This window comes from Dreissena polymorpha, chromosome 5 (genome assembly GCF_020536995.1).
Source record: "Dreissena polymorpha isolate Duluth1 chromosome 5, UMN_Dpol_1.0, whole genome shotgun sequence".
NCBI classification, from domain to species: Eukaryota; Metazoa; Mollusca; class Bivalvia; order Myida; family Dreissenidae; genus Dreissena; species Dreissena polymorpha.
Genome location: NC_068359.1, coordinates 83,709,157 through 83,723,697, shown reverse-complemented (window position 1 = coordinate 83,723,697; position 14,541 = coordinate 83,709,157). Strand labels below are relative to the sequence as shown.

Sequence of the window (14,541 nt, the reverse complement as noted above, 5' to 3'; positions counted from 1 at the left end):
CTCATCTGGGATGACGTTACGCACATGCATTAAGCCCAGTTTTCTCAGAACGCGACTCAAATACTGTTTCAGGTGTTTGGACAGGGGTGTAACTAATGCCATGCTAACACATGGTACTTTGATCATCATGTTCATATCTGGACAAGTGGAGTTCTATAGCTTCGAGTACATACTAGAACATGTAAGTACATTTTATAAGTATCAAAGTAAAAAGGGGTATTATGCCATGTGCAACCAGGGTAGCTCCAGACCAGCCTGTGCATTCATGCATTCTAGCCAGGAGCTACTCTGTATGCTAAAATCTCATGCAAGGTTTCTCATTATATATGAAGAGGCATATTTGGAGAAAGACTGTTAACACAACTCGATTAAATTATGGTACACAAACTCGTACCAGATCCTATATACCCAAGTGCTCTAGTGCATATTGTCACAGTTTACTGACATTATTGTTAAGGCCTTATTACCCTTTTTAAAAGTAAATATAAAAATTTATTTATGAAACTTTACCTATATTTTGCATGCCATTTTCATCAAACTTTTACAGAAAAAAATCTTACAATTGTTACCACACATACGATCAAGGTTTCACAATTGTATAATGTTTTTAAGTAGTTAGTTTAAACATATTTATTTTAGCTCGATTGCATAGAAAGCCTTAGGCTTATTTGAAACGCTCTCGAGTCCGTTTCCTGGGACTAGAACCAGTACTTGGTGTCTATGGGGGAAATCTAAAGAACGCTCCCGCAGTGGGGATCGAACCAGTGACCTCCCGATCGCTAGGCGGACACCATATCCACTACACCACAGCGACCTTTAAGTAGTTATTTGTTGTGTTTTTTTATCATAAATTACATAATGCCAGGGCCTTGCGATTGCACTTTGTTTTTGTTTTTCCTAAACATTTAATCGACCATTCTTACTGTATCTTTTCAACAAGAATGTACCTATGGCATTAGATAAACAGTCTGTGTCATCTTTTTACGACCAAGACATGCGTTTTAACAAAGATACAATTATTTTTCTGAAAAACTGATCAAAGGCTTGTTCATGGCATCAAAAATCAATTGAGTTGCGTTCTGAGAAAACTGGGCTTAATTCATGTGCGTAAAGTGTCGCCCCAGATTAGCCTGTGAAGTCTACACAGGCTAATCCGGGACGACACTTTCCGCTTTTATCATATTTTTTAGTTTCAAGGAAGTCCCTCCTTACCGAAAATCAAGTTAAGGTGGAAAGTTTCTAACTGCACAGGCTTATCTGGGACCACACTTTACGGGCATGCATTAAGCCCAGTTTTCTCAGAACAAGGCGCATTTGATAAATGGTAGAATATTATGTAGACATGGTTGACCTAGGCTGGTTTGAGAAGAAAACTCTGGAAAAATAAAGTAAATGCTTTTTAGTTTTTATGGAATCAAAATAATTGCATTGAATTGCCTAATTAACATGAATTATGTAAGTTTAATGTTCTCAAAATCATTGCATATAGCTTTTTTTACAATTTTCTAATCAAACAGCAACAAACTGCAAAACTGTTCAAGGTAATTTTTTTCCTGAACAAAACAAAAAAATTATAATACTCAGTATGTTTGCAATTTGACCAAGAAACACTTTCAAACACAGCTATGTAAGTCGAGTAAATTATGTGTTTTGATATTAACATATATTTCAGTATAAACTATTTGATCATGATATAAACGCATCTAGAACATCTGGCATCAACTTTGCAGAAGACGGGCACATGCCTCAGGGGCTTCCAATCAACATAAAGATAAAAGGTTGTTTGTCTATATAACTTGTAATATTAAGAATATAAAGCATGAATTAATGCTGTGTTATTTGTAATTTAATATTAATACATCTCACCCTGTTTGTAATACAATTTCTACACATAAATCAATAAAAATAAAATATATATATAATGCAATAAGTGTTCTAAGCCTGCAGACTGATGTTTTTATTGCAATTGCAAAAAATGCATGATTCGGCTATATATAATCAAAATGTTTTGTGGAATATTATTGTTCAATTCTCAATAAAACAAAATAAGGCAGGTTTTGAACAAATTGACATTTGTCAGTATAAAATAGAGCTATAATTATTTCAATTTTCTTATTTGTTATACCATCACTTAAAACAGGGACACTTTGATTTTTCTATTCACCCAAATGCTCATGAAAATAAATGTATATTAACTCTTTCAGTGCTGGAACCGAATTTTGAAGGCCTTTGCAAACAGTTTGGATCCAGATGAGACGCCACAGAATGTAGCGTCTCATCTGGATCCAAACTGTTTGCTAGTCTGATAGTATTCTTTGAAAAAATCTAAGAAAATGCTAATTTTTGAAATTCTGCAGAGGACATTTTAGCAGACGACAAATTTCCCAGCATGCAAAGGGTTAATGTAAAGCAACATACCAAACTGAGAAAAATCCCATGACCCTGTTGTTTTGTTATGTGTTTGTTTTAGAGCGACCTCCAGTACTGTTCAAGGTCAAATGCATGGATCATGACATTAAGATAGGAGGGTTCCCATATCACTGCATTTACTCCCCTAAAGGCCACAGGGAACTATTTGAAGTTGCCGCCGTATGTGATATGATAAAGGTATTAAAGGTGTTTAAGCTTGTGTTTGATCAGGTCTTAACCCTTTCCAACTCAGAAGCAAATTGAAAATGAGTATGTGCAAACAGAATAAAACCAGAACAGCCTGCGAGCAACTAGCAGTCTGTTCAGGTTTTATGCTGTTTGCTGCTCATCAGTATCTAAGGGTTGGAAATGAAGCTCTTAAAATTTGAATCAAGTTAAAAAGGTATACAATTAAATTAAACTTTCTTAGGGACAACAAATGCATAAATATGTATCTAAGTGGTAAAGGATTAAAAACGTATAAAGTTGCTCCTAAGAGCCCCTTGTGGCTGTGCTGGTTGAGGTTCAAACCTCTTGGCGAATACTGCAGCTGGGGAGGCATGAAGGAGAGGGAATAAAAAGTAGCTGGTGACTTTGCGTTGCTTTCCTTCTGTCCATTAACCCTTTACCACTTAGATGCGTATTTCGACACATTTGTAGTCCCTTAGAAAGTTCAATTTGATTAAATACCTTTCTTACTAAATGTTTCATTTCCAACCCTTAGTTAATGATGAGTAGCAAACAGCATAAAACCTGAAAAGACTGCGAGTGACTCACAGGCTGTTCTGGTTTTATTCTGGTTTCAAAAGCCATTTTCACTTCACTATCAAGCTCCTCTTACTTTACTATTTTTCTTTCTTTATCATTATTCTCTCACTACTTGTCGCATATTAATCAAGCTTGCCTGCAGCAATGAACAATGTAGATGAAGATTAAGATAATCTTCAGGAGCAACTTATTATTACAATGAAGTAGGTCCACATGCCCTAGTCCTATCATGCACTATTTCACTTATTTTTTTTGCTCCTTTCACCTAGCATTCTGTTGTATTTATAAATAGAGAATAATAGGTTAGTGTTGATTATAGATCAGGTTTATCATGCGAGGCTTAGAAAACAAAAAGCACAAGTCTTGGCGAGTGCTTTTTCGTTTTCGTGCCAAGCATGATAAATCTGATCTATAATCAACACTAATATATTATTCTATTTATTCCACTTTTTATTTTGTAAACCTATTTAATTAAACAAATTAGTTTGACTTGATTATTTCGCTAGATTTATGACGTCATTTGGTCGAAATATTGACGTCATTTCCTGCCGTTGATTATAGATGATATTTTATCAACCGAATTTTCTGTAAAAGTGTGATAAAATGTCTTCTGCTTCGATCTGCTATTTGCTTGAAAGCTGCATAAACGATAACTTAAAGGCTGGAATGCTGCCTATACATGCCATGTTATGGAATGCTGCCATAGACATGCCATGTTATGGAATGCTGCCATAGACATGCTATGTTATGGAATGCTGCCATAGACATGCCATGTTAACAAAAGAGCTGTATATAAGTCAGAAGAAAATAAAAGTAATCCAGTAGAATCCTTTCCCACTCAAAAGCAAAGTGAAAAAGGCTATGACGCACACACAGCATAAAATGAGAACAGCCTGTCAGTAACCTCGCAGCCGGTTCAAGTTTTATGCTGTTTGCTGCGCATCAGTATCTGAGGTTTTGAAATGAAGTGTTTCAAACATGAATATATTAAAAAAGGACTTTAATTTGATTTTCTAAAGGACTTCAAATGCGTCAAATTGTGTTTCTGAGTGGATTAATAAGAAATTCTTTCATGCTTGTTCTATCACCATTTCAATGTAGCCAATTACCCCAATCGTATATATTACCGATTCAAGAGTTCAATACATATTTAAATTTCAGCCAAAGAACAGCACTCTTTCTGATGAGATGTTAAATATTGAACGTGATATCTGTGCGTTCCATGCAGACAATTCAGGTAGAATCATACACATGCTTGCAGCCAGGGGAATGTTACGGTAAGCATGCCTGGGATTTGTTGTAAACGGAATCTTCACTTCTTAAAAAAACACATCTAGTCCGTAGGTGTAAACAATGTTTAAGAATTGAAATATTGTACGTGTGACATAATAAATCATTTACCACTTAGATAAGTATTTTAACGCATTTGTAGTCCCATAAAAAGTTAAATTTAGTTTAAATACCTTGCTTACTTTATAAAAATTTAAAGGCTTCATTTCATTTCCAACCCTTGTGTTCATAATGCTTGCAGGTATAAACTAAATGATTAATGTTTTGAGATATTGTTTGTTTGTGTGATGTATTTTTATGCTCCCCATATATATATAAATGGGGAGCATATAGTTGCCAGTTTGTCCTTACTTCCGTCACCTTTTTTTTATGTGACCGTGCGTCCGTTGTGCGTGTGTGTGTGCCTTTGTCCGTCAACAATTTGTTTGTGTATACAGTAGAGGTCAAAGTTTTGATCCAATCTTTATGAAATTTAGTCAGAATGTTGACCTTGATGAAATTTGGGTTGGAATTGTAATTAGGTCATCTGGGGTCAAAAACTAGGTCAAATAATAGAAAAACCTTGTGTAGAAAATAGAGGTCACAGTTTTCATCCAATCTTTATGAAATTTAGTCAGAATTTTTATCTTGATGAAATCTGGGTTGGGATTGTAATTGGGTCATCTGGGGTCAAAAACTAGTTCACTAGGTCAAATAATAGAAAGACCTTGTGTAGACAATAGAGGTCACAGTTTTCATCCAATCTTTATGAAATTTGGTCAGAATGTTTATCTTGATGAAATCTGGGTTGGGATTGTAATTTGGTCATCTGGGGTCAAAAACTAGTTCACTAGGTCAAATAATAGAAAGACCTTGTGTAGACAATAGAGGTCACAGTTTTTCATCGAATCTTTATGAAATATGGTCAGAATGTTTATCTTTATGAAATTTGTGTTGGGATTGTATTTGGGTCATCTTGGGTCAAAAACTAGATCACTAGGTCAAATAATAGAAAAACCTTGTGTAGACAATAGAGGTCACAGTTTTCATCCAATCTTTATGAAATTTGGTCAGAATGTTTATCTTGATGAAATCTGGGTGTGGATTGTTTTTGGGTCATCTAGGGTCAAAAACTAGGTCACTAGTTCAAAGTTTAAAAAAAACTTAAGTTGATAGTAGAGGTCACAGTTTTCATCCAATATCATGAAATTTTGCCAGAATGTTAATCTTGATCAAATCCGGGTTGGGATGGTACTTGGGTCATCTGGGGTAAAAACTAGTTCACTAGGGCCAAATCATAGAAAAACATTGTGTAGACAATAGAGGTAATAGTTTTCATCTGATCTTTATGAAATATGGTCAGAATGTTTGTCTTGATAATATCTGATTTTGGATCGTATATGGGTCATCTGGGGTCAAAAATTAGGTCACCAGGCCAATTTTAGTAAGACCTTGTGTAGAAGAAAGAGATCACAGTTTGTTCATCACGTCTCATTATCAGAATGTATTAATTAATCAAATCTTGCTTGGGATTGTATATGGGTCTGATAGAATTTAAGTTGATGTAGCAAGGATAGTCAGGTGAGCGATTCAGGGCCATCATGGCCCTCTTGTTGTTACAGTTTCTCATAGCGCCTTCAATATTTTACTGATCTCTTACATGTATGTACCTTGCATGGAACTTTGAGATCACTGGGGTCAAGGTCACTGAGGCTAATAACAGATTTTTTCCTTCACACTTTCGTACAGTTTCTCATACTTATGTTACAGTTTCTCATAGCGCCTTCAATATTTCACCGATCTCTTTCATATTTGGGATGTAGGTACCTTGCATGAACCTCTACCTTTTCATGAGGTTTGAGGTTACTGCGGTCAAGGTCACAGAGGCTAATATCATATTTTTTCTGTCACTTTTTTCTTACACTTTTTCACAGCGCCTTCAATATTTTACCAAATTCTTACATATTTGGCATGTAGGTACCTGCCATTGACCTCTACCTTTTGATGAGATTTGAGGTCACTGCGGTCAAGGTCACAGAGGCTTATAGTAGATTTTTTCCGTCACTTTTGTATTACAGTTTTTCACAGCCCCTTCAATATTTTACCAATCTCTTACATATTTGGCTTGTAGGTACCTTGCATGGACCTCTACCTTTTGATGAGGTTTGAGGTCACTGCGGTCAAGGTCACAGAGGCTAATAATAATTTTTTTCCATCACACTTTTCTTACAATTCCTCTCAGCGCCTTCAATATTTTATGGATCTCTTACATACTTGGAATGTATGTACCTTGCATGGACCTCTACCTTTTGATAAGGTTTGAGGTCACTGCGGTCAAGGTCACTGAGGCTTATATTATATTTTTTCTGTCGCACTTTTCTTACAGTTTCTCATAGCGCCTTCAATATTTGACAGATCTCTTACATACTTGAAATGTATGTACCTTGCATGGACCTCTACCTTTTGATGAGGTTTGAGGTCACTGCGGTCAAGGTCACTGAGGCTAATAATAGATTTTTGCAGTCACACTTTTCTTACAGTTTCTCATAGCGCCTTCAATATTTCAACTATTTTACTGATCTCTTACATGTATGTACCTTGCATGGAACTTTGAGATCACTGGGGTCAAGGTCACTTAGGCTAATAAAAGATTTTTTCCTTCACACTTTTCGTACAGTTTTCTCATATGTTTGTTAAAGTTCCTCATAGCGCCTTCAATATTTCAACGATCTCTTACATATTTGGCATGTAGGTACCTTGCATGGACCTCTACCTCCTGATGAAATTTGATGTCACTGCGGTCAATGTCAAGATCACCGAGGCTGATAAAAGATTTTTTTCCCTGACAATTTTCTTACAATTTTTCACAGGGCCTTCAATATTTTACCAATCTCTTACATGTTTGGCGTGTAGGTACCTTGCACAAACATCTACCTTTTGATGAGGTTTTAGGTCACAGCGGTAAAGGTGACTGAGGCTAATAATACATTTTTCCGTCACACTTTTCTTACAGTTTCTCATAGTGCCTTCAATATTTCAACGATCTCTTACATATTTGGCTTTTAGGTACCTTGCATGGACCTCTACCTTTTGATGAGGTTTGAGGTCACTGGGGTTGAGGTTAAGGTCACCGAGGCTAATAATAGATGTTTTCAAGGTCACACTTTTTTCTACACAATTAATCCATTTATCAACAAAGCATTGGGGAGCATCCATCAGTTTTACTGATATAGTTTTACTGATATCCTTTTTTCAATTAATTTTTAGCTCAGCTGTTATCAGAGAAAACACGAGGTATTGTCATAGCCAGCTCGTCATGTCCGTCTTCGTGTCCGCCGTTCGCGTCGTGCTTAAACCTTAACATTTTGTCAAGGTTTTGAACATTGGCTCTGAAATCAAAGTGCTTCAACCTATAACTTTGCAACTTCATATGTAGCTGCACCTTGATGATTTCTACATGCCACACCCAATTTTGGGTCACTAGGTCTAAGGTCAAGGTCACTGTGACTTCTTAAAAAAAAATTCTGTCAAGCTTTCATTTATTCAAAACTGCACCTGCAGCCGAGTGTGGCATTTGTTATGCAGTGCTCTTGTTTTTTATAAGATATTTTTTAGCTCATCTATTTTTTGAAAAAAAATTATGAGCTTTTGTCATCACCTTGGCATTGGTGTCGGCGTCCGGTTAAGTTTTGCGAATAGGTCCATTTTTTCTCATAAGTATCAATGCTATTGCATTCATACTTGGTACACTTACTTACTATCATGACATGAGGGGACTGGGAAGGCAAAGTTAGATAACTCTGGTGTGCATTTTGACAGAATTATGTGCCCTTTTTATACTTAGAAGATTGACAATTTTGGTTAAGTTTTGTGTTAGGTCCATTTTATTCCTTAAGTATCAAAGCTATTGCTTTCGTACTTGCAACACTTACTATCATAAAGGGATTGTGCAGGCAAAATTATGTAACTCGACTGGCATTTTGACGGAATTATGGGCCCTTTATACTTAGAAAATTGAAAATTATGTTAAGTTTTGTGTTTTTGGTCCACTTTACCCCAAAAGTATCATACATATTGCTTTCATACTTGGAACACTTGCAAACTATCATAAGGGGACAGTAAAGAACAAGTTGCGTAACTCTGGTTGTCATTTTAACGAAATTATGGCCCTTTTTTGACTAGTAAATTAAAATATATGGTTAAATTTTGTGTTTAGCTCCACTTTACTTCTAAAGTTTCAAGGCTTTTGCTTTCAAAATTCAAATACTTTCATGCTATCATGAGGGTACTGTACCTGCCAAGTTGAATTTTACCTTGACCTTTATATGACATTGACTCAAGGTCAAATTATTAAATTTTGCTAAAATTGCCATAACTTTTTTATTTATGATTAGATTTGATTGATACTTTGACAAAACAACTCTTACCTGACATACCACAATTGATTAGATTTGATTGATATCCTTGACAAAACAACTCTTACCTGACATACCACAATAGACTCCACCCAAATAAATAAATGACCACACCCACACTATACACCCCTCTCCACACCACCCCTCCCTCCTGTTAAAGTTAGATAAACACACAATAAACGAAGACACCTTTATTTGATAAGCACATGTTCCATGGGTTACCATACACCATTTCACACCCTAACCTAATTTCTCTAGTTGGAGAGTAGCAAACATATTCAAGAGAGATAATGCAAGTAAACCAACCATACTATTCTAGTATGGCTAACTTCCCTTGGATTTGTAATATTAACACCTCCTTTGTGATTGAAATTTAGATAGGTCCCTTCACCTTTAAAAAGAAAAATAGATGAGCGGTCTGCAACCGCAAGGGGTAGCTCTTGTTGTTACTTTCCTTTCAGCGTTTATGATTTAAAGGAAATAAATGGCTCCAAGACGGCATTGGAGCTAGTAAATGTAGCAGAAATTGATCTCAATCACAAGGAAATGGTATGATGCTTTATGGCTCTTTATTGCTTGACTTGATTAAAAGCCAAGTTATTCTATACACCAGAGTGTCAGTGTTTGCACCCAAACTAGGTTAATGAAGCTTCACATTTAAACCCTGTATCCAAATCTAGCTTTGGATGGCATAAGTTGTGGGTAGGGAATGGTCTTTTTAGTAACTGCAGACATATTGTTTCTGCTCATTTTTTCAATAATGCATTTTTCTATTTAAATGAAATTAAGTATGTTAATACCTTATTTCAAGCCTCCATTAGGGTTTTATGTGGCATGTTTTGCATCAAATATTCATTTTGGGATTGCAGATAGGGCCAATATCTTAGTTATTAAGTATAGATGCATGATTTATGCTCAATAACTGAATGAAAAAAATAAGCAATCGTATTGTCACTACGTTCATAACTGCCTTATAAGCGCATATATCAAGGTCACTGAATAAGCGGATCTATAAAGGTCACTGATTTTAGATTTGTTAGTACTCAATAACTTTAAAACATATTGAGCTATTGTAATGCAACTTGATGTGTAGAATCCCTATGGCCAGGGACTGCACATGGGATGGATATGAGTCGTGTTCTGAGAAAACTGGACATAATGCATGTATGTAAAATGTCGTCCCAGATTAGTCTGTGCAGTCTGCACAGGCTAATCAGGGACGACACTTTCCGCCTTAATTGGATTATTTGCTAAGAAGAGACTTCATTTAAACGAAAAATGTCATAAAAACGGAAAGTGTCGTCCCTGATTAGCCGGCTTATCAGGGACGACACTTTAGGCACATGCATTATGCCCAGTTTTCTCAGAGTGCGACTCATATGATTAAGATATGATTAAGGTCAAGGTCAATGTTACTTTAGATAGAAACATGGTTTCTCACGAACGTATTAAGCCATTGTAATGCATCCATATACACAAGAACTTCATTTTAGCTCTACTGGCCAAAGGCCAGAAGAGCTTATGTCATGGCGTGGTTTCCGTTGTCCGTTTGTCCGTCCGTCCGTGCGTGCGTAAGCCTTTTTCTTGTTAACGCGATAAAGTCCACAGTTTTCATCCGATTCTTTACAATCTTGTTCAGTGTCTTTATATTAATGAGGACTTGAACCCTATCGAGAATGGGTTACATCAGTGTCCAAAATTATCTTCCCTTGAATTTGAGAAAAAATGAAAATTCAGTTTTTAATGTGATAAAGTCCATAATTTTCATCCAATTCTTGGCAAACTTGCACAGTGTCTTTGTATCAATGAGGACTCAAACCCTTTTTAAAAAGAGCAATATCGAAGCAATAAGTCCAGAATGACTTCCCAATGAATGAGAAATTTTTGAAATCCTGCTTGTTTACGCAATTAATTCCACAGTTTTCATTCAGTTATTTCCAAATTTGCACAGTATCTTTATATGAATGAGAACTTGAACGCTATTGAATATAAGCAGTATCGGAGAAATAAGTACACAATAATCTTCCCTTGAATTTGAGAAAATTCTTCTTTAGCAGTAGAGCGACTCAGGCCCTCATGGGCCTCTTGTTATTGCATATGTTGCCAGTCAGTCAGAGTCTCTGTAAGTAAATAAAGAAGATTTTCCTTTCAAAATGAAGGCTTTATAGAAAGAAAAGCCAAATAATATGAAAAAAATTAGTGCACTGTCATCCCTTAGCTCTCAGTAACTTTTGGTGTAAGTCCCTTACTGGCCTTTCATTCGAAGATACTTCCTTTACCTGTTTATAATTGGAGGGTTAGCTCTCTCTGAGTCTCTCTCTGTCTATATGTCTCTTGGAGGGTTAGCTCTCTCTCTCTGTCTATATGTCTCTTCGTCGGCAAATGATATGTTGATTTATGTTAATGACACTTAATAAATGTCTACTTTTCTGATTGTACTGTTATGGTAATGATATTGATGAGGATGAATAGATAATCAATTATGATGAATATAGATACAGTGATAATGATGATGACGATGATGATGATGATGATGATGATGATGATGATGATGATGATGATGATGATGATGATGATGATGATGATGATGATGATGATATACAGATATTATACAGATAATAATTAGATTCAGAGAAGGATGCTAGATTCTTTTGTTCTAATTGCATATGCATTCATTACATGTTTTCACTGTTATATGACCTGATTTTGCCTTTGAACAGCGGGTCCAGCCCCAGTATACCTCGTCAGGTCGATTTATCAAGAAGAGACAATCCATCGATGAAGTTAACAGCGACACAGATACTGTAAGATTCTTTAATGAACACGTTGTTAGTCAGGAAATTTGTGCTATTCAGTTAGCATGTTATTATTATATTTAATTTACATGTAAACATGGAGATTTTGTCATAGTTTGTTTGTATTCAGTAGCCATTTACTTCAACTCACATTTACTTCAACTCACATTTACTTCAACTCACATTTACTTCAACTCACATTTACTTCAACTTAGTATCAGGGTGCAGGAACACATGACTTTTTGTGGTTCCATCTTTTACCTTAAAGGGATTTAAACACGACAGTAAGTGGTGCTTTATTTCAAATAACTTCGTTAAACAAGTTTTCTTAAAAACTTCAACTAGTGCATAAAAGACAGATTTTTGTGCTGCTTATGGCAATGTGAAATACATCAGAATTACTTTTATTTAATGAACATGTGTTCTTGTCAAACAAATCCATTTTTATTGCATTCATTGTACACGGTAATGTGCACGCAGCGTTAAATTTTGTTACTGATTTCAGACGTATTCAATGATTTATTCTCATACCTTAAGATATTGGCACAAACTTCAAGAAAAACTGTCTTTTATGCAATATAGATTTTGCCAATGTATTTTAATAGCTTGAGATATTTGCAAAAATAAAGTTCTTAAAATGTTTTTACATGCTGTCCACCCTGTGTGTAAACCCCTGACAACCCGTTGATTATGCACCCTAGTATTATTTGTATAAAGAGGAAACCTGTTTTTTTAATTGTATGAAAACTTAGATTCTTATCTATTTAATTGAGATGTTTGTAGAACATGTAAAATCCAACGTTTATAATTGCAATATTTTTAAGGATTATTTCATATGCTGACTAGCATGTTTTGTTTAAAGGTCATTCACACTCGGTTGATTACGAAGATGACCTTGACCTGACCTACATTTCGGTGACAAATCAGAATGCTGACCTGCGCAACAAAGTTTGTTTCTATGACAACAGCAATATGAAACTGGTGCGAGAGTTTTGGTTGGAAGATGCTGGACACCAGGATGTGGTGAGCAAACATGTGTTGTATTAAAATAATTTGTTGATTTTATTTTATTGATAAGAATTTATTGCAAACGGTTGAATGTAAGAATTGACCTTATCGCGATGACGTCACAAAAGGGGCAGTCCCTTAGCGACGGTGAAAACAATGCCCTAGATACGGTCGATTTACTACGCTGATTGAGCACCTCTGCTGATATTTCGTCAATTGCATTCCTATTGGGAAGTCGATAGGTAATTAAATGTCCTGTAATTGGTGTTTAAAATGTCTTTTGACTATTATGAACGGGTTAGATTGCATTTCGAAAGCCCGATATGATCAGAAATAAAACTAATTGGACTTAATGAATGTCCGTACAAATTGCAAGCTGGATGACCCGACCAAGTGGCCGATGATCGAGTACGACGACATTCATGATTAACTTTCTCACTGAGACACCGGAGGTAAATTCGTTATTCTGTAATAATGGGAGTATCCTTGTAGATGTTGATGTAATGAGTTATTGTCTTTCTTTTCAGGGTTCATTCATCTTCGAACATTATGATTATATTTCTACTATGTCAATTTATCATGCTAATGTGAAGCTGTAAAATACGTAGGGAATCTGGTACATGACTTACTGAAAGCCTTAGTTGTGTTCATTGTAATGAGTACGAGTGACAAATATTAAAATTAACACACATATATCTGTATAAATATTTGTTTTGTCAAACATTATTACCCCCGGTTGCTGTCAACGTAATTTCTTTTTATGATGTCGATCGTTTATTGTCGTAACATTAAATCTTAATACGGAATGACGTCTTTTTAATTAACTGATACACGCTAAATACGTTACTTGTTTTTTTACGTAAATTTTATAATTATTAAATACTTTAATAAATTAATCGGGCTAGTATCTTTACGGTGTAAATTTCTGATAATCTAAATTGGACATGACTTTTTATTTGACCATATGTCACATATCTAATTTAAGCAACTGTTAAGTACATCGGCGTTAATTATTCATCCAAATGACTGCTTAATACTACCAGAAAGAGGAGACATGGTGGCATATATCGTGTTAAATGACACTGTCTGGGCCACCCAGTGTGGTTTGACACCTTTTTGTCAGTTAAGTTTGGACAATATTTGATCAAAACGAGATAATCGGATTATGCAAAACAAAGGGCATTTAAACACCAGAATACAAAAGCTTACACGATTTTAAGAATGATGCAAACAATCAAATGAAACATATGCATTTAATTTAATTCAATGTTTATTAAAGGTGTTCAACGTGTTTTATAAAGCAAAGTTTGTATATTCAATTATTTCGGCATAAAATTTTTGGCTTAAATGACTGCTCAGATGACAAGAGATGACATAGAGGTATCATAATTGTGTTTAATGACCACATGTGGTTATGCAGAGCCCCAAGTATAGGTCCCCAGCTGGCTTTATGACACCGTGTTTTCTTTGTCTGGACAGTATCCGATCATAACGAGATAATCGGTTTGTGATGAAAAAGGGGCATTCAAATACCTAACATGCGGAAACAAAAAGTGTTCGAAATTGGTGTGAATTAAATAAAAACAATAACTTTATCATGAGAATTTATTTAATACGTAACAAGGTAATAAGGTAACAATATAGAGGTTCTAACAGCTACTATATGTGCATATATTTAAAATTTATTGGTTGTTTGTTTTATCCTATTTGTGTTCGTTCATAAAATTAATTTATTATGAAAGAATTTCTATTTCGGGGTATTTTTATTCTAAAAAATGGTCGCGAAGATGTGCCTTAACTTAGAAAATTGCGAACAGTGTTAAATATTTCAATGCAAATAAAATGGCGACAGCGCTTTTGTTTTCACCGTCGTCAAG

The 14,541-nt window shown here is 35.3% G+C and overlaps 1 protein-coding gene across 1 annotated transcript; it reads left to right on the top strand.

Annotated features, from left to right (window-relative positions):
• Positions 1-75: 75 nt before the first annotated feature.
• LOC127881497 (DDB1- and CUL4-associated factor 17-like) lies at positions 76-11,752 on the top strand. Its single transcript, XM_052429404.1, has 6 exons — positions 76-181; positions 1,673-1,778; positions 2,471-2,607; positions 4,339-4,454; positions 9,323-9,410; positions 11,582-11,752. Exons 1-6 carry the CDS (start codon positions 101-103, stop codon positions 11,738-11,740), a joined length of 687 nt encoding a protein of 228 aa, XP_052285364.1. The 5' UTR covers positions 76-100; the 3' UTR covers positions 11,741-11,752.
• The last annotated feature ends 2,789 nt before the right edge of the window (positions 11,753-14,541 follow it).